This window comes from Geospiza fortis, unplaced genomic scaffold (genome assembly GCF_000277835.1).
Source record: "Geospiza fortis unplaced genomic scaffold, GeoFor_1.0 scaffold275, whole genome shotgun sequence".
Taxonomy (NCBI): domain Eukaryota; kingdom Metazoa; phylum Chordata; class Aves; order Passeriformes; family Thraupidae; genus Geospiza; species Geospiza fortis.
The window spans coordinates 3907052-3931853 of NW_005054341.1; the positions used below are offsets into that span (position 1 = coordinate 3907052).

Sequence of the window (24802 nt, forward strand, 5' to 3'; positions counted from 1 at the left end):
TGCTTGATTTGTTTTTCCTTTCTTTCAAGGTTCACGATGTTGACAGCTATGTTCTTGGCTGCGCTCGTTCTTACTACAGTACATTCGCAGGAAACTGAGGAAACCATAACGTACACGGTAAGGTTTAATAGACTCGGAGATAATTACTGCTTTGCGGGGATTCTTTGCTAAATGACCCTTAAGAAAAACCGAATTTCTTGCCAATGTATAGCATGTGCTACAGAGGTCGCTGAGTTTGAATGTTAACCATAAAATAAGCTGTTCCTGCACTCAAACAGTGTTTAAAAGTTTAAGTTGACAAGATTGAGCAAAATACGTTACAACTGCTTGTTTGGAAAAGTTTATCTGTGGACTCAGTTTGAGGGACTGAACAAAATTAGGAGGTTTTAATATTTTTAAATCCATTTTCACAAGGGCAGGGTCCCTAGGACTTTCATTTGAAATGTATGGAGTTTGACAGATAATTAGGTCAAACATTCTTTTGTGTTTTCTTATGGATGTTTCAAGCTGTTTTTAACAAAATGTAAGTACTTCCAAATTTGGGGCTCTTAATGAAGCATCTGAATCCTGGAGTGATCATGGGACTGTTCTTTTCTGAGCTGGATTTGAGCAGTGGCTTTGCATGGCTTGATAAAATTGTTCAAGAATACTGGAAATAGGTTCTGCTTGCAAGCAAGTGGCAGGCTAAGAGATTTAAAGGCCTTTTTGTCAGGTTTTTTCTTTTCAATCTGCTTGTGTTCAGTGCTTGGCTTGCATAATGCATGTCATGGAAGGAGTGGCAATTACCCCAGCTTGGGCTGGGGAAAAACCCGCATTTTCACATCTGATTACAGCTGTAATCCCTGCAACTTGCTTCATATGGGTGGACCTCTGGATATGTGCGCACACATCAACCCAATGCCACACAAGCAGAAAATTCTGCACACATGCAAAAAGTTAGAGAACCACAGCCAAAGCCCAGGATAGTGTCTTATACAAGTAATCCCACTGAAGTCAGTGGGATAGCTCAAGCAAGTAAATATTGCAGAGTTGGACCTTCTTGTAGAAGTCAGGGCTTAAAGAAGCCTCAAGTGAGCATCAGGAAGTCAGTAATAAAATACTTTAACACTGGGCTTTAGAAGCATTAGGGTTTTGAAGGCTGGGAGTAGTTTTATTTAGAGGCTTCTGTGATTTACTTTTGTTTTAAAGTCCCTGTATATAAGTGGAAACTGAAGATGTAAGTACCTTTTGAAAATCTGGACTAAACAGGGATCCCACCCTCCTCCTTTCCCACAGTTATTATATGAGGGGGGGTTTAATTATGCAGCATTTCACATAATTCTGATTATACCAATTGAACATTTCTAGTAAGCCTATGTGACTTGGGCACCTCTGCTGCCTTTTCAAGGAGCTCTTAGCCCTTAGGTGCTTCACTGATGGTTAAATGCTGATCATGTAAAATTAAACAAAAAAAAGCCCAGCTTTGGGAGATTTTGCTTGTGGGATGCTACTGTTTCTCATGCACACATTGTATCCATGGAGGGCCAAATCCTTTGCTATTGTAAAAGCCTTTGGCTGCAGCAATAGATGGACTTGGCTCCTTGCAGTTAAACAGACAGTACTTCTGTTGTGCATTAACAGGAATTGGGTGATTCAGTAAATGCATGAATTAGCTGTTTTCCTTTGGGTTTGCCTTTTCATAGCTACAGTAACTTTGGAGTTGTCAACTCAGCATGTAGTCAATCCTTTAGAGAGTGTCCACTTACCCCTGGGGGAGAAAAACCCTTCCAAGCTACAACTCACTGCTACATTTGACAAATCGCTGGGGTCACCTGCAAGAGAAGAAAATATTTTCAATCCTCCTGCTGAGTCAGAGTCTGTCAGTAACAAGTCCCTTTAAATAACTTGAGGATAGGACCTGCAACAAGTGGATCTTGGCATCAAGAAGTCAAGTTTGCCACTTGTAAGTCCCTCAGCAGCAGAGGAGTTGCAATAATATTTAGCTTGCTTGACTGTGACTAATTACATTAGTCAACTCCATTCCTTTTTTGTATAGGGCCATTAAAGTAATACCCTGAGCAGCCCAAGATGCACCTACACAGCACACTCTGGTTGATTCAATGATATTTTAATATTTTAAATGTTCCTGCTGCAGTTGGTAGCACCGTGATCCTTTGCTAATCAGTCTCTGTAACTGTGACCTGTGATTAAAGTGACTGACTGCTCTCTGGATAATTTAATGGTTTTGGGCAGAGGAATAATGAAGATGCAAAGCAGACTATTTAAAATCTTTCCTGAACTTGCTGGTGTGCATTGATATGAATAGCTGCTGAGTATAGCCTTGTTTGAATTCTGCAAAGTCTTGTATAAATAAGTAGCCCTGCTGTTATAAACTCTAACCGTTTATTGTGTGTCTCACAATATAAATTGTCCTTCCTAGACTGCAGTTCCTGGAGTCATATGATTAAAAAGCATGTGAATGAATTTCCAGCTGTCATGGGATCCTTCCCCATTGCTAGAGTGCTAATGGGAGAGAAGATGAAGTCCAGGGGCACAGAGTCCTCTTGGTCCCTCTGGCAAACAGAATCTGAATATGAAAGAGGTTCACCTGTCAGAAGGCAGGGAATGAGATCTAAATTCAGAAAAACTTGTTGCTTTTCATAAAAAGATTTTCATTTGGTCACTCCAAAGATCATCCAAGGATTCAGCCAAGGAGAGATGGTATAGCACAGGAGCAAGGGAAGGAGAAAGCAATGGTTTTCTCACTTTGCTCCCCAGCCTGCTCACAAAAAACAGTATCTTGGGAACTTCCTGAGACAGAGGCGCTCTGTGTCATAGAGCATTCCAAGTGGGAGTGCTGTAGGAGCATTCTTGTGGGAAGGGACCCACAGGTTTTGCTGCTCCTGCACAGTAATGATGTACCAATTACCATTTTTCTAGCCTACCAAGGTATTGCATTTCCCTTTGTGTCACACTTTGAGCTCACTGAATACACTCGACTGTTTTTCCAAAACAAAGAATCCCAAGTAACCAAATTATTATTTTTTTCCTCCACAGCAATGCACAGATGGCTATGAATGGGATCCTGTTAGGCAACGGTGCAAAGGTACAGTAAATAATTTTCAAAGACAGACTTGTCACTGGTATTCTTTGAATATTCTCACTGCACACCCCTGTTTTGGACATGGAGGTGTGCGTGCATGTCTCGTCGTGTTCTTTGTGTTAATGGCTGTTGCAGAAGGTTCGACTGTTAAAAGCATGACTTGTGTTGTTGCTAACCACAGATATTGATGAATGTGAAATAGTCCCAGATGCATGTAAAGGTGGGATGAAATGTGTTAACCACTATGGAGGATACCTCTGTCTACCCAGAACAGCGCAAATTATTGTAAATGAGCGAGAAGAAGCAGCAGCAGAATCCACAAGTGGTCGGAACAGCGTCATTCGCCGGACCCCGGCCGACCCCCAGCGCGCCACTCCCAACCCAAGCCACCAAATCCAGTGTGCAGCTGGGTATGAGCAAAGTGACCACAACGTGTGCCAAGGTAAGCCAGGCCTGCTTACCTCCTTCTGCTCCTGGTGCAGCTGCAGTGGGGGTGACCACAGAGCCAGGGGATGCCAGCCTGCAGCCCTTGCGCTGACTGGAAGGGGTTGGTGCTCCATGAACACCTTTAAAGATCCAAAAATAAAATACAGAAATGTCACTGCTGTTGTTCAAGGCATCAGAATGTGAAGTTTGTTGCAGCCTTTACAGTCTGTTCCATCTGCTTTTGGGCTAAAAAATTGAATTAATTCTGTTGTCTGTAGCTTCTAAAAAATGTCTTAAAATGACTCTAGTGAAGCATTTTGTGTTGTATTAAGTATGTCTAGGAAAGAAAGTGTCTGAGATGAGTGGGCAATGCAGTAAGGCGTAAGCACTTTAGAAAAGTTTGCAGAACTCTGTATTTTTCAGTGAATGCTGAATGAACAAAAAATAACCACAGGATGAACTTTTGCTTAGAGCAGCCTGCAGTGCAGAAGGGTCCTGTATTTTTATTGTGGATCAGGAATATTCCTCCAGCAGTAGGAACCCAATTTCTGAGCAGCCTGTGCTCTTGTGATCTCTGTGGAAGTAGCCCTAGGCAGACCCTGGCAGTTTACTCCCAGTCCCAGCCTTGCCACTCTTTGAAACTATGGCAATGAAGAGCTTTCATCTGAGTGTACATACACCACACACAGTGCCAAAAATTCTCAGGGCATTAGCAATGTTAATTGTATGCATTCAGGAACCAGCCTCACAAGCACTTCTGTAAACTAAGACTGTTTCATTTATTATTTTATATAAACAGTTTACTCTTCTACTTGCTGAAGTAACAAATGTTTCGGCCATTGTTTTGTTTTCTTTCATAGAAATATATTCTACCCCTTGCTCACAAACTTGCTTTTCAAGCACATTGGAGGGACACCCGTGCAAAGGGAGGGCAAAACTTGACCCCATGGTTCATCTTTTCCACTTTGTGGCCTGTAGCAGTATAATCACATAAAATAGTACTTTAAGGACTGTAATCAGGGCAGGCTGTAATAGACAGTGGTAGTTTCCTTCTCCCTGGTATTCATGTACACAGGACATTATTTATCACTAGTAAGTAAATTCCCTGTCATTCTGGACCACAGTAATCATCATGAAGGCTGGAGGAGTTATTTTTGTAGGCAAAGCCTCAGAGTTGCATTTCTGGCTTATCTGCTCATGTCCAACATTTCTGTCACTCCGATTCAAGAATGTCAAGTACAGAACCTACCACAGGAGGTCAGATCTCCTTAACCCTGGGCGTTCACTGGGGGTCATCAGGGGAAAATCAAAATTTTCCTTAGATGGAAAATTGGCTTTTTCCTTAGTTTAACTTGGCAAAGCAGCAGCAAAACCAGGAGCAGAATTGCTGGGTTTGGCCTGGTACTCCCTCCTTCAGGTGATGCTGCTGGCACTACTCTTCACTGGTGAACTGTAATAAACTGTTCCAACTTCAGCATATAACATTTTTATTTTGATTAAAAATGCAAGTCATGCTAGAAAATGTCAAATCATGACTGTCCCTTTTGCTATGCTGGCTTTAGGTGTGTAAATTTGGGATACAGTAGGGCAGTTTGACAGCATTTAGTACCCACAGTTTGTGCTCCAAACAAAGGCTGAGGTTTAACTGAGAGACTGACAACTGGTGAAGGTTCCTGTTTTGTTGAGGAGAAATTGGTGGTGATAGATTACTATTACTTTACTCCATGCTCTGACTTCCTGGAACTTGCAACTAAATATTTCTATTCAATTCCCAAATCCTTGGTTAATTTATAACAACAAAAAAGTGTTGTTACAGTACCAGAAGTTTTAACCAGCAGGCACACAAACTATGGTGAAATCTTGGGCTTGACTGCATCAAGCTACTCATTTCCTCGTGCCAACATTTCAATCTAAATCAGAAAGCATGGAAATATTAGTGTTTAAAAGCTGAAATGTATTGGATTGAATGCATTCCAGCTGGAAAAAGGGTAGTGGACCAGTGTGCTTGAAACGAAGGATAAAAGAGTTTTGGAGCACTTAAAGCATGCATTCAGCTTCATGATCTTCATGCTTTTCACTGCTGAAAATATCTTATAAAAGATAATCTTGATCAGCAATGGTCCCGCTGCGGATTTATTTAATTATGGTTAAAAGACTTTGCTATGATAACTGCTCGAGGCTCCTAGGGAGTGTAACTTACAGATATAGTCACACTTAAGCTTGTTTTATTGTTTAGTAAATCAAATATGAAGTCCAGCTCCTTCTAATTGTTTGCAGATGTATGACATTTTCCTTCCAGTCCAGCAGCACTAAGTATTTTATAACCAATGTGAAAGTGTGGAGACCTCTGTTTCAAACAATAACATGCTCCAAGGAGCTGAATTACTGACATCATGCTGCAGTGTGAGGGGCCTTCTGTTTTAACACAAGTGTCCACTCCCTTTTCAAGCATGGAACAGTGTGGGAATGACAGGCCAAACACACTCCTGTGCTTGGAATAAATGCCCATAAACGACCTGGTCCTGGTGGACTTCACTCCAGTGATGTGCTGATACACATTTTTATAACTACTAGTTATAAACTAGTAGTGTAAGTACTAGTGAGCAGAAACATGTTCTAGTGTGACCCCATTGATGTTAGAAGTGGGGGTAGCAAACATTTCCTGGGACATTTTTAAGATATTCTTTATGAGCAGTGATGCCAGGAACCCCAAACTGAAGCAAGGATGAGGGAAGTTATTCTGGAGAAAGGTCTCTGATGTGGAAAAAGTTGTGCTTCAACATAAACACTTGAAGTGTGCTTTAAATTCTGAGTTTCTGACCTTACCTAATCCCCTCCATCCCCATCCCAAGCAGTTCCCACTTCACTGTCACTCCCAAATTTGGTCCCTAAGGGAGATTCCCATATGTGGCAGCTGGTCACACTTTCAGGAAGCCACTTGGATGTTCAACCCTGTCCCTCTGAGGGCATCACTGTAATGGGGAAGAGCAAAAAACAGAGTGAGAAATAATTTGAAACAAATTACTGAGTTAACTCAGGTTCCCAGACATTTTTTCCATGATAAAAACCATGAATAGCTGCACTCTGTGCCTGCACTCAGGCCTGAGTTTTATTTTACTTTGTTGTTAGGCTCTCTGTGCTTTGAGTCTGCTCCTATTGAATTCAAAAGAAAATCACCCAATTAATTCAATTTTGTCAAACCTGGTCTGCAAGAAAGTACTGGCTTCTCCTAGAATGTTAATGACACTTGAATGCAAAAAGGGACCCAAAAAGGTACCAAATAACCTGTAAACTTGAGAAGGGAAAAGAACTCATTTTCCTTAATTCCTGTCATGTTGGCAATACAGGCAATAAAGTAAGCAAGTATTTTTGCTCCTGAGCTAGATTAGCTTTTGTTATTTCTCCAGCCTGTTTGTAACCCTTTGTGCTGCTGCAATGTCAAGTTCAGGAGGCAGACAGATTGCAATATGAGAGATCAGTGCTTGCTTTTGTGGGAGAATGACATTTTTCCAGAGTTCTGTCCAGACTTGGTGGACATTGGTTGCTTTTTTCCTCCTCTGTGGAAGGAGGAAAAAAATCAATTTGTTTTCTGGTGCTGTGGTTATTCTTCCCCCTGTAAAATCACTTTAGGTATCCTTACATTGGTAGAGGTTAAGGGGTTTTCTTGTTTTGTTTTTTTGGTACTTTTCAAAGTAACTTATCATACTCAAGCTATGCTTTTGACTCAAGAAGTTAATTGTGAATTAGTCAAATAAGGCTAAATTTTGTATCTGTAGAATATTGTTGTCCTGTTAAGGAGGGAGGGACAAGGGGGAGCAGTTCATGATGTTTGCCACAGAAAAATCACTTTATATTATATATATTTACATATGGCAGGGATGTGCAGCTGGCATATGAAGAACACTAAAGGTGTGTGAGTGCAGGTGCACTTGGCAGAGCCTGGCTGTGCCCTGGCAGGAGGCTCCTCCCTGGCATTTTGCTGGGGCACTGCAGCTCCTAATGAGCTCCACTCACTGTGCTTTGATTCCCCTCCCTGAGAGCTCCTGGAACGTGCAGCCACATCCAGCCCAGCTGAAACTCAACCTGAAATGCACCCCAGGGGTGCCACTAATGTACCACAAGCACTAATGAGAACTCAGCCCTCAGGGCCAGACTCCAGGGAGCCTCAGAAGTGCATGGACTGGGATTTTGGAGTCTCTGCATGAAGCTGGGATCTGCTCCTATGGGCTCAACCCATTTTCTGATACAGACACAGCCTGAAACACAGCCACAGATGTCCCTTAGCCATGGAAATGGTTTTGAGAGCTTTTTGTAAAATATTGTACCATGCCAAGTTTTCTCCCTTTCTGTAGGTAAGGAGTGCTTTTAAAAATGCTTCAGGGCTCCTTGTGGCTGCCCCATCCCTGGAGGTGTCCAGGGCCAGGTTGGATGGGGCTTGGAGCAACCTGGGATGGTGGAAATGTCCCTGTCCATGGCAGGGGTGGAACAAGATGATCTTCAAGGTCCCCTTCCAACCCAAATTATTTTGTGATTCTGTGACACCACTAGGCCTGTTGAGTTTGAGGATAGGGTGAGGACAGAGCCTATGGCAGGAGAAATAAGGCCTGGTTGGGTGGTTTAGGATGGCAGTAGCTCCAAATGCTCCCTCAGGCCGTGTGTTTGTGCAGCACTCCACTGAGTGGGGAGCCCTTGTTGCCAGCTGTAACCACTCTGAGACTGACCTGGTGACATGTGCCACTTCAATGCTAATACTGGGACAAGCCATAGGAATTCTGCAGGTCTAAGAGGATCCACAGAAGGACACAAGCTGACACTTTCACAGCTCTTTGTTCATAGCTTCCAATTAATTCCTTGTACATTTGGATACATCATGCAGAGATCATCTTTCATCAGCCCATCCCCAACCAACTGTTCAAGCTGTTAATCTGTGAAACTGCTGCACTCTGCTGCAAAGCAGCATCTCTTTAGCAGCCCTCAGGGTCCACAGGGGCGTTCACAAAAACCCATCTTGTTTTGAGGGCCTGGTTTTGGGCATTTTTGAAATCAGGCCACTCTGAATCATCTTCCCATCTGTGCTATTTGCACAGCTGTGGGTGTCAAGTCAAGACCTTGGAGAGATATTCTCTGTTCTGTCTGACCATTTTGCTGTGAACATCCATCACAAGCATAAATACTAGCAGCTGCTTTCCTTTCCTGAGTCAGTCACTGCTTTCCCATTGTCCTGACCCCTGCAGGAATACACTCAGTGTGTTACAGTTTAAGATTCCTCCCATTTGCTCATCGTGCTAAGTGTGCTAGAGGCAAGCAAGCTTCCCCAAATTGTATTTACCTTAGCTTCCTGAATTGGGATTATGCAGGCAAGCACTGGACTTCAAGTTTAAGTAAACTCATTAGCAGTTCTCATGGCTTCCTGCAGCAGGAGAATGGGATCACACAGTAGTCACCTCGCCTGTCATCCTTGTGGGCTGCATTTGTTGATTTTAAAGCCTGTTGCCTTAGTAGCTCGGAGGAGGCTCATGTTTTGACAGACAAAACACAGCAAATGGATTCAGAAGGCACATGGCCTGAAGAAAGTCCAAACTCCAGCCATCTGTCCTCCTTCAGAATTCCTCTCTCTAAGCCGGAGGTCTTTTTCACAATGCAATCAGGAATAACACCAGATAGCAAAGGGGAAGAATGTGCTCATGCCTGGTCTTGGCACCCCAGAGTACTTGGCACCCCTTTAAACAGCTCAGAGCATTTTTTCTCTCTTGAGGAATTCCCTGTACCTGTTGCAGACACTCAGATCTGTGCATCCCACAAGGCAGGAAAGCCTCACCAGGAGTGAGGGCTGTCGCCTGCTGCAGCACAGGGCACAGAACAGGCTCCCTGTGCCAAAACCTGCTCTCAAAGGAATACATTGCACAGCATCACAGTGGTACAGGCACTTCCCCCACCAGTGCCAAGGCACCCTGGCAGCTGCTTTTAGCACCTCTCTCAGGTAATTTTATGGTGACACTATTGCCACTGGGATGTTGTCACTGTGCTTGCTCTGAGCAGTTGTTTCCTCCCAGCCTCCTGAGAAAGACTGTTCTCCTCCTCTCCCCAGTTTTTTGCTCAGGATGATTTTCTCTCAACAACCATTTTTTCCTCCATTTTCAAACCTGATTCCTACTTCAGATTAATTAGTGTATTAAAGGAAGTGCTCTTACCTGGGTTTTATTTTCACTCTTGTACTCTGGCTTACTGAGTCTGATTTGCTAGAACATTTCTGAAGGATCTCAGCATTGCAGACGCATTTTTCAAAGGTCCAAGATTTTTCTTGAGCATCCCTAGTGATGGAACACAAATTTAGGAAGCTGGAAAACTAGTTCAAGAGCTGAAATTTGAAACTTATTTTCCTCATTTTATTCTCTTTCCAAGTGCTATCTCCCTTCCCATGCTGGCCAGGGAAGATGATAGCTGCTGTTTCTGTGTGCCAAAACAGCCCTGCAGGAAGAACAAAGCTTCCTGCAAAGGCAGCAGAGGCCTGTTTGATTCCTCCCTGCACCACCCAGGGATGCCTGTGCTGCTCTCCCTGTCCTTTGCTAGGGAATCCCATCTGCTGCCCTACAGCCAAGCCCAGCAGCCTCCAGCACTGCAGGAATTCATTCAGGCTGGTTAAGCTTGCTGGTTTGCCATTTTCCTACTGTCAAAACCAGTGGGAGTGTTACAGGACTCCCTCCTAGCAAGATATTTTTGGTCTGGTAGAAACCACAAGGAGAGTGTAATTTTTGAGTTCACCTACCAGGTTGCATCTTAAACATTCCACATTTTTGTGGTGTAGTCAACTCCTCTTGTGCAGCACTTTGTCATGGCAACCCCTTTGTGCTGTGTCTGTGTTAACTGGGATTAATGGAAGCTGAGCTTGACCACCTCCTTTCATTACACTTAAAGAATATTTATTCTTTTCTTCCCCTCTGTGATGCTTTTTGAGCTGCTTTTTCTGGGCTATCATCATTTATGCATGGTCTAGAATAAGTCATGTGAAATGTAAGCCTCCTTTGGGCTGAAGGCTTCTTATCAAAGGGAATTTTACCACATACCTGTCAAGGGGTTTAGATGCTTCTGTCCACAAGGTTGGAAGATCTCAACTGGGCTTGTAAGATCTGTTTTCTCTGTATGACAAGAGCACGTGGAATAGGTAATCAGACATATAAAGTTCATAAGTAAAAAGTACAAAATTTCACAAAGAAATATCTGTTTCATCTTTAATTTGCTAAATTTTGTTTTTATAGCAGCCAGACAGCAACAGTTTTGGAGAGAAAGTTATTTGCCATAATTCAATAGACAGCAAAATGTAACCTGAAAAAAAACTATACTAAATATACAGGAATGCTGCATGTACCTTCTTTCATCTACCTCTTAACTTTACTAAAAATACAAGAGGGACTTGCAAATTACAGAGCTCTGAACTATTTTAGCACACATGTGGTTATTATAAAATACCTTCAATGCTCATTCCCATTTGTGTCTCATTTGTTAATCTGAAACCATGTTAAAGGTTGGTCCTGTTGTAAGCAGAGTAGAGAAATGTCTAATTTTTGTTAGGTGTAATTATATGATCAAAGCTGAAAAAAGTGACTAAGAAAACATTTGTTACACACACTTTTATAAGCTACAGTGCTAAGAAAAAGTTCTTGAGGCTCAGGAATGAATTAGACCTTTCTTGGCAAAATATATCCAAAGCTCTTAATTAAGCATTTTTAAAATTAGATATTCAGTAGCCCCTTGTCTGTTGCTGTTACTGAATGGCTTAAATAAATAACTCCAAAGGGAAATTCTTCAATGGAATGACAAAGGATTCAGTGTGTGAAGGTCTGGCTCCTGGGAAGAGATGTTTACTTTGGGAAACTCTCAATCTGGCTTTATTAACTCCTGATTTTAAAAAATCATGCCTTTGAGTGGACATTAATTAATTAAGCCTGTTTTGATGAGCTCTGAGCAGAAGATGATATTGCTGAGCCTTCCTTTATGAGCTGGATTTAACCAGAAGGAAACTCCTGGTCTGGTGCATGACCCAGTATGAGATGATTTAAGCAAATCTGACCCTGCACTTGAGCATCTTATGGGATATAAACCCCCAGAATTCCAGAAAAGTGGTAATTTGGACAACTGATTCCTGAACATCTTGTAGCTTTATAAATTTAGAAAGAAATCCTTATCAATACTTTAACAGCTGATTGTTGTCAGAAGTACTTAGAGTTGGGAAATACAAGGGCTTTTGACAGGTAACAATGTTCTGTGTGGTTTTAAAGAGGCTGCCAACAAGTTAACATTTAATAACAATCTTACACAGAGCAAAGGAATCAAACATGGCAAAGTGAGCAGAAATGTAAGTGTGATTTTAGCTGATGTGACCTATCTTAGAAAAATAAAAACCAGGACAAACAATCTCTCTCCTGTCTAAACTTACTCTGGGGAGAATTTTAAGTGTCTGGGATACAGAGTAGGTAGAATTAAATACACTTTTAGAAGGAACAAATACTTGCTTGTAGTTTTTAAAGCACTTTCTTCATAAATGAATTTGCTCTCAAGGGACTTTCTTATCAGGAGCCAGTTCTCCACAGAACTTGGAGACGATAAAACAAGGACTGGGTAAAACAAGGACTTGTGTGTCACTCCTTGGGTGAGTTAAAAGCAGGAATACAGGAATATTTCACAGGGCAGTAAGCACAGAATCACATCAGCAATAAGCAGGGCTTTGAAGCAACCCCTGCTCTGCCCCTGTGGGCTGTGGGTGACACCTGACTTCATTCCTCCCAGAAGTTGTTGGAGACTAAATCAGGAAAGAGAGCAGAATCCAAAAGTCATTCCCACTTCCCAAGGGGAAAGAAAAATCCTGTTCTTCCCTGACATCATCCTGCCTCTATGTGCTCTGCATCCAGACCTTCCTCAGTCTTATCTGGCTTAACTTGAAGCATCAAGACAGATTTTCTTTCCCACTCTCTCCTTATGTGTTACTGGAGTAGAAAATAATTTGGGGATGGTTGCAATACCCAACGATATTGCTGACATTTCCAGCACTTTTTCCCTGGAGCAGAAATCACTGTACAAGCAGATAAAAATTATAGACTTAACACCACTGAGCACCTCTTGGGCTTTCTGGTGTTTGCAGGAGCAGCAGAACTTTGCAGCTTGAATTAACCTGAGGTGGAAGAGAGTTAGAACCACACTCCTGAGAGCATGTGTGCAGGAAAAGTTGGGTGCAGGAAAATTTGGCTGAAGGAGAAACACCCACCCATTTTCCCCATTGCAAACACTGACCATTATTTAACAATCCAGAAATTGTATTCATAGATTTTAATCTATTAATCAGCATGTGCTAAGGATGATTTTGGGGAAGAGAAAACTTTTTTGTGTGTGTTCCAAGACAAAGTATTCCTCTGTTAGAAACTGTGCCTCTCTGTGCCTATAAAAAGTGAAAATTCCCCATTTCTAGACAAGACATTTTTACAAAAAAGTTGCTTCATTATGTATTTAAATCCAAACATTCTCTCCATTCTGGTTACACTCAGAGTTCAGTATCCAGTGTGAGGAGAATCTCTTCCTTACTATGTATGCAGATTTATAAGGCTCCAGGCACCTTTGAAATAAATTGAAAGCACAGCCATGTAATAGAGCCAAAGCCCAAAACCAGCCAAGGGGATCCACCCAGCAACACCCTCGAACACCCTCAGCTCTTCCCCTAAGCACAGCTTTAGAGTGCTGGTCTTGATCTTGTCTCTGCTTTCTCCACCCTCCTAAAAGCTTCCTGGGGGATTCCCCAGCTCCAGAGCCATGCAGGGGCTGTTTGGGATGCAGGAATAATTCACTTGCTTGGGTTCCTTCCCTCTCAAACAGCTCGGGAGCAGGGCAGCTGTTTGCAGAGCCTGGGACAGGGGATACTGAAAAGCAGGAGCAGCAGGAGACAGCAGCAGCTTGGGCATGAAGAGAGGTTTTAACAGTAGATTAAAGTGTAGCAAAACCATACAGAAATAATCAAGGCAGGTTTGTAGCTGTTTTTTCCCACTTTGAAATTCATAGTTTGAGTATTTGTGATGCTGGAAGGTGATATGGTTGGAGAAGGAAATGCTTCCCAAAATCTCTGCCATGGGATGGGAGTGAGGCCAACAGTTTAGGAACTTGATCAAACAAAGGTCTGGACATTTTATACAACAATAGCAGAAAAATCAGCAACTTTTGAAAAGGTTAACAAACCTAATTTGTGCTTAGGGCAGTCCTCAATTCTTAATGAATGTCAGGATGAGTTTGACTGTTGAGGAGCACACTGGTGATATCTGTACTTTTCTGAGGTATCTCCCAATGCCCACTTTGAGAAAACACAGTCAGTATGTTTTCCATCTCTCTGGATTTGGTGGCTGTTATCTGTGGGTTGAGCACCAAACCAATTCCCCAAAGCTCTGGATAACCAGCCTGGTGCACATCAGATGTTCAGTCCCGTAATGGAACCACTCCTGGCCCTACAGGCTGCAGAAGGTTGAGCCTTTTTTGGGAGAGCACAGACTAGTGTAGTTTTGTTAAAAATTAAAACTATTGGGAAATTCAGACAAAAATTTCTGTAATTCTGACAAAGTGATGTGTAAATAATCCTATTGTTAGCTGTCAAATGCAATTTCTATATCAAAAAGAAATGAGGTATTGATATCAGAACATTGTCATCACAGGAATTAGGGTTTGTTATTGTTGGGGAGAGCAAGCAGTACTGAAATTCAGTGACACTGAGTACTGGCACAGCTCCCAGGGGCCCTCCAAGGTCCCATTCTCCTGAACAACATGTGCATGGAGAAGGAACTGTCCTTCACTAAAACCAGCCTCATGGGCATGCACCTCCTACCCTAAGGGCTGGACTTGATGATGCCTTTTAACTCAGAGTATTCCGTGATGTGTGACCGAGCCAGCACATCACACCCCACACTTGCTGTGTTCAGTGGTGCATTTGGGACAAAAGCAGCAGCAGGAGCAGCTTATATCATTCCTTGCATTTAATTCTTTGTTTTAGTATCTGTCATGTCCAAGCCAGCCAAAAAGTGGCCTCAGCACGTTCTGGCTGGTGAGGCTGAGGGAGCCCCGGGGGCTCCATTCACATGCCTCATGTGTGACCAGGCAGGGGCTGAGGAGCCACTGCACTGCCTGGTCCTCAGGGTGGGGTCCCACTCCTGCCACAGCCCCTAGCAGGAAGCTGGAAGCAAAGCATTAAAGACACCAAAGGGACTGGTTGGGATTTTCACATACTCAATGGCCATTGGGGGGTTCAGCCAGCAAGAAAAACCCCAAGTGTGTAAGAAAAGGAAAAACAGCAAAAAGGCAGCAGGAACCAAAAGTGGTTTTTCATCTGGCTGTAACATTGCAAGTGGGACAGCCGTGGGATGTGCCTGGATGGAGCCCATCCCCATGGAATGCACCATCACACACACGGCTGTTCCAGAGCTCCAGAGCTGCCTCTGTCACACACAGCCAGCTTCAGACAGCATTACTGTCCCGTTGGGATGCACTTGGGATGGGCTGCACACACAACAGCCCTTAAAAACTGGAATGATAATATGCAGGTTTTTCCATTCCTATCATTTGTCCTTAATTTGAAAAATTAAATGCTTATGTCCCATTGTTAACTATTCTTAGCACTAATTTCACAGTTTGGCCCAGTGGTGACCAACTGGTTTCCTTACAGTTCTTCTCTTAATTCACAGCTGGGCTGAACTTACTTACTTGGTTTGAACTTATTTAGTTAGGTTGCATTAAAAAAAAAAAGGTTGTGTGACAGTCTCCACATGATTTAATCAGAAACCTCACTGCACTCAATTGCTGCCTGAAGAACATTATAAAAAGTCAGAGGAAAGAAAGGTAGCAAAGTTCTCCTTTCTGGTTAATAGCCTAGAGTATGTTTACAGCAGCCCAGTTCAGGTGAGAAGGAGCCCTGGAAGGTCTCCAGCCTGACATCCTGCTCTGCTCTGAGATCAGACCTGGGAGATTTATCCAGTCAGGGCTTGAAAAACCCCATGGAAGTAGAGCACAGAATTTTTCTAGGCACCTGTTCCACACCTTGACTGCCCTAATGGTAAAAAAAGTTTTCCCTGTACCTAGAATCCCTCCTTACAATTCACCCTGGATTGACACACACAAAAGAGATGTGCTAAAAATGCAGACTTGGGGGAAAGCAGGTTTGTTTCCTTACAAATGTGTAAGTGAAAAAGTGTTCTCCATAAGGGGAGGTAACAACTGGTCAGCCCTAGGTTTGAATGAAAGCATTTTCCTGAGGAGCGGACTGGCTGAATGTCATTCCCAACCTCCCATGACCCAACTCCCACTACAAGTAACTCTCTGCAGCTTTTTAATTTCCAGTTAAAAACAACAACAAAAAATTTAATAATATCAATGTGTATCCACAAACAAGGAAAGAAGAGAAGTTTCACTGATCCATGACTGTGCTTACTTGAACTCTGAATAACTGCAGATATTTTCATAGCTAGTGCCCACCAAGCTTCTCAAAGTACTGAGAGAATATCAAGACTGATTTTAATAAACAAAACCCCTGTTTGTACTTTGAAGTGTCACATTAAGACACCTTCAGTTGCATTCCAGAATTTAAAGCACACATTCAGATCCCAGTATTTTCCCTGACACCTTTGCACATGCCTCAGTTTACACAACTGCTCGCTGCTGGCCTCTATCAGGTTGTTGCTAGGAACTTTTATTTTAAAACCCCTCACTAAAAACTTGCCAGAGCAAGCCTGCAATACCAGGCACACGCTGATCCTACTCATGGGTGGGTAGGAAATGCTTGAGAGTATCGAGGGAGTAGCCTTGATCTGGAGGAATTGCCTGTTTACTCAGCTTGCAGCTCCATTGCTGGGACACTTTTCAGATCCCTCTGCTGAATATCCCAGCTTGCCTCACATCTACCAATGCTGCCCCTTTTAGATACCCTTCAATTCTTGTTTCTCTTCAATTCCTCACTCTCCCCTCCTCTTTTCTTTATTAAACACTTGGCAACGAGGGCCAAAACCTGACTGAAAGCAGCAGTTCACACTGTGGCGCTGGATAAATTATGGTACAATTAGCAATATCACTTTCAAAAAGTTAATGAAATAAAGCTGCTCCTTTAGGAAACCAGAGACTTTACAGCTGATGATTTATGGTGACTCAAACAGGACTGTGAATTTGCAGTGCCAGATGAGGCCATGCTGTCACTTCTACTCAATAAATACCTCGTGCCACTTCTCTAGGAAATGAGGCCTGGCTTGGTTACAAGAACCAGCTCCTCAGTATCTTCTCTGTAAAATCTTATCCCTTCTGGAAGTTGAATTTCCAGCTTGTTGATACTCTGCTAACCAGATCAGTTTTGTCCCTCCTGAGGAGCAGATGGATGCAGGGGCTGCTTTGGGACAGAGTGACACGTAACTGCGCATCCCCAGAGATCTTTCCAGGAGCTTCTCAGATTGCTTTTCTGGCTCAAGGGGCCTTGCTCTCCACCATTGGACATTTTGGGCAAGTACATGCACATGTAATAAGTGTGGAGGCTTGTGGGGTAAATAAAAATTCCTGCACAAGTAAGGGGAATAATAAATCAAGCCCAAGAATTTTAAGGCGATATAAAGAATTAACCTGTTTGCTGAACCTTCTCTAGATAAGAGGTCATTGTTCTTTGCTTTGAAAAGATTTTTGTTTTTAATATGTATTTAGCCTTACTTATCTATTATACTTTGCTTCCTTTTTATTTTCCTTTCATTGAAAACAAGACCTAACTCCTTAAAAATTGTTTGGACTTGATCCTAAAACACACTGAACACTTCCCAGTCAAGAAAATAACAGGGTAAAAGAACCTTCATGACTTGGATTTCATTTGTCAGAGGTGTTTTTGAACCTCTGAAATCCCTTCAGAAGACCCGCTGGTTATTGGCTGAGACATTATTCCTTTTCTTTCATGCTGATTTTTTGCCTGTCCATGAAATCTCCAAAGCAAACTAACAGTCTGTTAGATCCTAAATAAATTTAGATACAGATCTCACTACAGAGGATGTTCAATTAACTGCTAGAAACCAATCTTGTCATTAGCCTTCCACTGGTGTTTTGCATATTTATTGGTAGCATCTGATTAATTAAACCCAGCCTCTAAATCAGGGCAGTTGGTTAAATGCTATCTATGAAAGTTTTCAAGCTACTGAAGCCCACATGTTTTCAGTCTGCTAAAAAACTTCCTCTCCTCTTCAGTAGTCCCTGTTATAAAACCTTATATCTTGAAAAAGCTGTTTAAAAAAAAATCTTTACAAGCCACAACTTTCATTACCTGGTTCTTGCTGTCCTCTCTGTTTGCTGCTTGAACATCATCCTGGGTTTTGGTTCAGGGTTTGGAGCAGCACAACAAGGGAATCCTTCTCCACAGCCAGAGCTTCTGAAAGCCAAGAGCAGAGAGAAATCCAGGCTGGACCTCCCAAACTCACACAAGGAATTTGAGGTTGATTAGCTTGGGAGAAGGCTTAATGCTGCGCACATTGGTTTGGGTTATTCCAGCTAACAACTGTAATTGCATAAATAATAGGATTAGTAAATTACTTTTAAAAATTACTTGAAAACACTCCAACTTCAGAATTTTAAGCAATCCTCCCCTTTATCTTATAGGTAAGAAATGAATGTTCTCATAGATCATTTATTCTTTCTCCACTATAAACAGACTATCTTCCCAATACTCAGCTACGTCTCTCCTTCCTTCACCTTTTCATTCTATTCCTTGCTCTTGGCACTAATTACTTGGATATAATTAGCCTCCCCTAGATTCATCTTTTGCCAGTTCACCTCTTGCCTCATCAGTTCCTGGGAGGCAGCACTTCCAGGAGGAAAGAGCCACCAGTCAATTTTGTTGCCATCCAGCAGCTCAATGAGGATGGCATGGAGCTGCCCTTGTCTGCTGCACCACCAAGCTGAGTGGGCAATCAATGCACTGGAATTAAATCCATCTGGAAGGCATTTGAGGCAGGCAGGCATCTCTGAGAACCCTAAGTGTGATTGACTGCTTTTTCCAATAGCTTTGATGAAAGTCTAAATTGAGAAATCTCTTCTCCCATCCTGCAAGAATTTATGAGCAGAATTTCTTTTGACCATCCACCACTGGCCTGTGTTCAGCAGCATCTGAGGCCCTCATGTTTCCCTGTGGATCCTGCCCAGCCATGAACCTCTGCAGTGGATTTTAATCACACATTCATGGCTGTCTGCTGAAAGCTCCAGCCAGCCAGGCAGTGCCAAATAATGTACTGACAATGTCCTGGGCATCCCTCAGATGTGCCAGGATGCAGACAGGCATCCCTGGCACTTGGCTCATACATTCCATCTGCAAGAGCATAAAGATCTGAGATCTCATGCCTTTTAAAGAGGGGAACAGAACACACAAAGAATCAAGTAAAAACCCTTTGGGGAAAGAAAAAAAAAAAGGACTAAAAAGGTCCTCAATACTTTTTCAGGAAGGATGGCTACAAGAAAGATGGAGAGGAACTCTTTGCAATTAATTTCTTTGCATTGAGAGAGTAGGTTTACATCAGGTATCAGGAAAAAAATTCTTGTGGACAGATTCACTTGGACAGATTGTCCAGAGAAGCTGTGGCTGCCCCATCCCTGGAAGTGTCCAAGGCCAGGCTGGACAGGGCTTGGAGCAAGCTGGGACAGTGGAAGGTGTCCCTGCCCATGACATGGGGTTGGAATTGGATGAGCTTTAAGACTCCTTCCAACCCAGTCATTCTAAGATTCTAAAGCTTCCCACTCATCTCTCTTCCTGGGGCCAGAAGCAAGAGAAGCATCTCAAACCACAAAGTATTAAAAAACTTGTCCAGAGAATCTGTCAAGGCTTGTTCCTTCCCTTCCCCCTGGTAGCTGCAAAGCCAATTCCTTTTATTCCTGCCGTTCTCTGGAGGCAAAAGCTTGGCTTGGACGGGCACCAGTGCTAATGATTGTCCCACAGATCTTCTCCCTGTGTCCTGGATCTGTGCTGCTGGAGCTTTCCAAGCCCTGCCAGAGATCCAGGGCTCTCCTGAGGTGGAGCAATGGCCCAGACCAACGTTCCCTCCTTGGAGCCTGTCCTTGGCTCCGCTGCTCACGGAGCATCAACACGTTCTGGGGAGCACCCACACTTGGTCACAACCACAAATGGCTTCAAAAGCAACAATTTTCTTTAATTTGGTTCTAAAGTGCTCTTTCAGGAATTTCATCAATTTACAGAAAGTAGCAGGGATTGTTGGAGGAGCTGCTTTTCCTCTCATGACTACTTTACAAAAGCTGATTTTCTCACTGGGCTGTGTCCTGACAAAGCCTGGTTGTCTCTCCATGCTCCCTTACCTGTGTTCTGTACATTTTAAGATCATCTGGAGACTTGCACAGGGCTGTATCTATTTTAGAGTGTTTTTATTGGCAGCTGGTGCATACTACCATGCACCCATGTGAACAAAATTACAGACCCCGGACAACTTTTGTACAGAATTCCTTTGGCCACGGTTTCTCTGTGGGTTTCATTTGGCACAAGTGATACCAAGCAGAAGTCTTTCCCTCAGCTTCTGATGTCAACTAAAATGCACCTTATAAATAGAAAACACAGGCATTAGGAGCAGTGCCTTTGGGCAATCAGCCACCTTTGGGCTATGGGAAAAATTCAGTTAGATATGATTCATAAATATAATGAATAGGGTGCCATAAACTCACCTTGCTCTTCACAAACAAAGGCACATCCTCTGCCTTGAAAAATTACAAGGGCAGAACCCAAAGGAACAGGGAAAGAAAAACAGAAGAGTGAGAGATCTAAGGGGGAGAAGGAAAGTATCATTTTGAAGCCCACCAACCAATGTGTGGAGCAAAACTCCACTGCACCCCTCTATGCCCAGCTCCTGCTGAGCTCCAGGCTGGCTTTCCAAAGCTCACCGTGGAAGACATTTCAAAAGGCACTCAGTTTGTTCTTTGGGCTCTGCTTTAGCTGAAGGCTCCTATTGATTACAGCTGGAGCTGGATCAAGCTGGGGCTGCCTGTGTTCTGCTGGCAGCCTCTGCTTTGTAAATACCTTTCATCTCATCCAGCAGTGATGATGATGTGCTGGGATGATGTGGCAGCAATTATTTATCTGCTGCGTTGGGTTTTCTCCTCCACGCTTGCCAAGAGCCCTGAAGTCAGGCCATACAGAGGGATGCTGACATCTTTACATTTCCATTAAATCTTCCTGCTTCTTCTGAAGGAATTCTAACAGCTCTATTGTCATTTCAGCAGTCATTTCTTTCCTCACTCTCACACTGATAGATTTGGAAGCACTGAACCTATTCCACCAGATGTAGCAAGTTTAAACTTGTCACAAATAACCTTGTTATCTGATAGCACTCCCCAAAGGAAAACCCCCTCCAAGCCTCCCTTCTCCCAGGTTTCTGAGCATCCTGTCAATATCCAAAGATGAAGCAGGAAAAGCAGGCAGGGTAGGCCTTGGTTACCCTCTGAATGGATTTACACACTTGCTTAATACCATAAGCAAAATACTGACAAATAAAGCATGGATCTTGTCAAACTTAAGAACTTAGCAAATAAGGAGCATTAGAAACAGCAAATAGAGCTGAAGTGTCTACTGCCAAGTCAGTGAGAGATCCCACGTCCTGCCTGGCAATCACTCTAAATACATCCTTTCTCCCACTTCATGTGACCTTTCCAGGTCAGCAATGTTGTGTGTTAGTTTAATATTTTAAAACTGGAACTTTACTGGTATTTGGCCTACTTTTTGCTATTTATTTTCTAAACAAATGATAGCCACTCCCTTCTCAAGCTAACCTTTTAAGCTTCGCCAGGAGTCTGTGAAGATCACAAGGTATTAAAATAAAAAAAAAATAAAAAGAAGAAGAAAAAAATCACATGCTCAGGCAAACAAAGCAGGTTGCTGCACTTCCCCCTCCCTCCAGCCCTGCAGCTGGATGTTCAGAATGCTTCAGGAGTTCCTCACTTACTCTAGGAAACACTGCTGAAATCTCATTTGCAGTGAAAAGTGCCAGGATTATGGTAGCACAGCATCTATTCTGAGGCAAACCCGTGCAACTTCCCAGCCAAACACCAGGGGAAAAAAAAATAAAAGAAAGAAAGGAGCAAAGCTGTCCCAATTGCTACTTCTACTTGATTGCTTAAAGGCAGCTGGGAAGGCAGACCCTCAGCCTGAGAACAGAGCACATCCCAATTTTAAGGCAAAGGAAATTTGGAAGAAAAAATAGCTCTCTCTTCCCAATGAAACTTCTGGTTTTTAGAATGTTCATTTTTATTTATTACTGACTCATTGAAAGAACAAAGTATTTTTGGTGTCTTTTTTTTTTCTTTTTTTTTTTTTGTTCCCAAACACAGAAAAAAAATGTGGCTAAACCCCAGAAAAATCTTAGAGTGGGGCCAAAAATAATAATAATTTTCAGTTTTCAGAATTTTTTGTCAGGTTTTTGAAAGAACAACAAATACTTCCCAAGCACTGCTGTAACTTACTAACTCCAGTGGACTGCACACCCTCAGTTTATTTCAGTTACCCCTCTCATCCATCTCCCCTTTTCCAAAACCTCCCCTGGGCTCCTGTCTTGCTTTTCCCATGTTCATTTTCCTTCCTTCATTAGTACCCATATTTCTTTTTCTTTTCTTTTTTTTTAATTTTACCTTCAAAGGATTGATTTCTTTTCCCCTGGTGCCTCTGCCTCACTTTTGATCCTGCCTGGCTTTGCCTCCTGTATCTATTCTCTTACAAACAAAGAATTTTTAAAACTTCAAACTCAATTTTAAGCCCTCTTCATGTGAAGAATTACATGGAAAATTGAATTTTCCACTTAAGATCTAAGGAGGAGGCAGTTAATAAGAATTCTTAGGGAAAAACAGACAAACAAAAATTTATAAGATCCAGTTCCTGATGGTTTTGTTAGATCAGAACTGCCTAACAGTGCTTGTTTTTGGCATAGTCAAATTTATATTGCCACAGAAACCTTAACTTCTGCACACCCTTTCACTTCACTTGAACTGTGCAACCTGAACATTGTGTTTTTCTATCCCAGCTCTTCCAGTCCCCTCCCATCCCCAGAGTATATTTTGGACCAAATCAACTGAAGTGTCTTTTTTTAAGTACTATTTCCATAGTTTGCTTTTACTCTTCTATCATTCAAAAGCTGTAGGAGGTGTGAAAGTGAGAATTTCTTTTAACCATTTCTATTTCACAGCCCAGTGCCTGCCAATAACACTTTAAATAGGTTTTAGATACATTTCTTCAAAACAAGGCATCTTGTGGGTACATCCAGCCATGTGCTAAAAGTATCACATAGGAAAAATTCAGACCTAAATAATGCCTTCAAAGGCATTTCTGAAGCTGGAACAGCATCAGGAATCTGCTTATTTACGTGGGGAGCTGTGGAGATTGCAGCATGTTGGTACTGCCAACAGATAGGATGATTAGTGCTAAAAACAATATCATCATTTAGATAAGCCCTCTGCTTTGGAGAGCTGCTATTGAACTCAGCTTGAACTTAAATGTTCTCAGCTTGGAAACTGGAATTCCTAAAAAGGCTCATTCAGCCTGCAAAAGCTGAAGGGGAAGGAAATGGTATTGATAAAATGGGGCTCATATCAAATATTCTAAGTCACTTGTCCTACATCTGAAGTTCCTTCTAAAGGTCCCTTGTTTCTTGTGTCAGCAGAGCTGCTCTGATCAGCAACACATCCACTACCAAAAAACCCCCAAAATCAGGTTCTCTACTTCTGACTGGGACTGAACCACTGGAAGGCATGCCAGCATACAAGATAAGCAGCATTTTTTGCAGGAGCTGTTTTCTGAGCTGTCTCAGAATGAAAGTTGATTTTTGAAGTATGCCCTGAACTCACTTTTTGGGTAGATATTTATATTTTCCTTTGCAGGGATCCAGCAGCTGCCAGTGTAAGTGCTGTGAAAATGCTTGCAAAGCTTTAACGAGCTTCAACTTCCTAATTAAAAACCACAATGAGCTTTCAGGCCTTGATTTCCCCAATATTACAGGTTGTAGCAGTGATATTTTGTTCAGTCAAGCCTAGCTAAAGGAAAATGCTTACGAGGTTTCCAAGGAGAGAAATAAACAAAATGGAAATGAAGAGGGAACTTGGAACTTTCAAGTGTACGTAATTAAGAAAAAAATACATCCTTCAGATAATTCTGGAAAGTATTAGGAGATATTCATAATTCATAAGCAGTTGTTTGGTTTTCTTTCAAGCAAGGGGGCAGCTTTACATCAAACACTGACTAGCTTTTCCATTAACTTAAGTAAACAAACCAGTATGTTTCAAGTTAACTGAACATCCTTTTTTATTTTTTACTTTTTTTAATAACTGTGTGAATTAGAAATAAGAACAAGACATTTACTTTCAAATAGGAAATTCGTTTGCATGCTATTTCTTCATGTTAAAAATACTTTGGAACTCTCACAAAAACAACGTTAAGCTGAATTTATGGAAGTGTTCCATATCAGTTTTGAAGATGATATGCCAGATGTCGGGGAGAACTCTTTCATCTGCAATAATGGAATAGTTTCATCCACCCTTGTTGTTTTTGAGCACAGTCCAAGTGTATTGGTCATCATGGGTGGGTGATCCCCACTTGGGCAGGCATGAACCAAAAAGCACAAGTTGTCAGACCTCTAGCATAAAATCACAAGAAAGCAACAGCAGGAAATACTCTACTGAAAGTAAAAATAAGCTATTGCAAAATGTAAATCAAAAAGTTTACCAGTATGACAACTGATATTTTGAAGCACTCAGAGACTCACAGATACATTGCTCTGAATTAGTGGATTGTAATGATTCCATTTATGGCTCCAGCAAAAATAAAGCCAATAATACAAATTTGAAATGAATCTAGATCTATCAAAAGCATGGAATACTTTTCTTTTTGATGAGTGGTAAGACTAATGGTTAGCAATGTGGTCTTCTAATGGGGGATTAAAGTGCTCTTCCCTTTGAGAAACTTTAAACACAAGGACACATTATTGTCCATGCTCCTATTTCACAATACACATTGGAGTAACACTGGATAGGAAATCCTTTTGGGAACCTCAGACTAACACCCTATCAGCCACACCACTCTCACTTGCAGCGATCATTTTAATGTGTTACCAATGTTTTATGTGTCACATTAATTCACTGTGGCTGTGGTTAGATAATGAGATATCCATCCAATATCCATCTAATTCCAAAGGATCTTGGAATTACAAGCCATTTCCCATGTGCAATGCACCTCCCAGAGTGCTTGGTGTGTGCTGGAGAGGGAAGGAGCATCTCACA

At 42.2% G+C, this 24802-nt stretch overlaps 1 protein-coding gene across 3 annotated transcripts in view; it reads left to right on the forward strand.

Annotated features, from left to right (window-relative positions):
* The first annotated feature begins 7 nt into the window (after window positions 1-7).
* Window positions 8-24802, forward strand: part of EFEMP1 (EGF containing fibulin extracellular matrix protein 1) — a 44973-nt gene continuing 20178 nt past the window's right edge. For 2 of the 3 annotated variants that reach the window (XM_005422595.2, XM_031058328.1), the window contains exons 1-3: window positions 8-117; window positions 3037-3085; window positions 3264-3524. In XM_005422595.2, coding sequence (XP_005422652.1) covers window positions 37-117; window positions 3037-3085; window positions 3264-3524 — 391 coding nt within the window. In that variant the 5' untranslated portion in view covers window positions 8-36. The remainder of the gene's footprint in view (window positions 118-3036; window positions 3086-3263; window positions 3525-24802) is intronic. The other variant, XM_031058329.1, reaches the window with a different exon arrangement.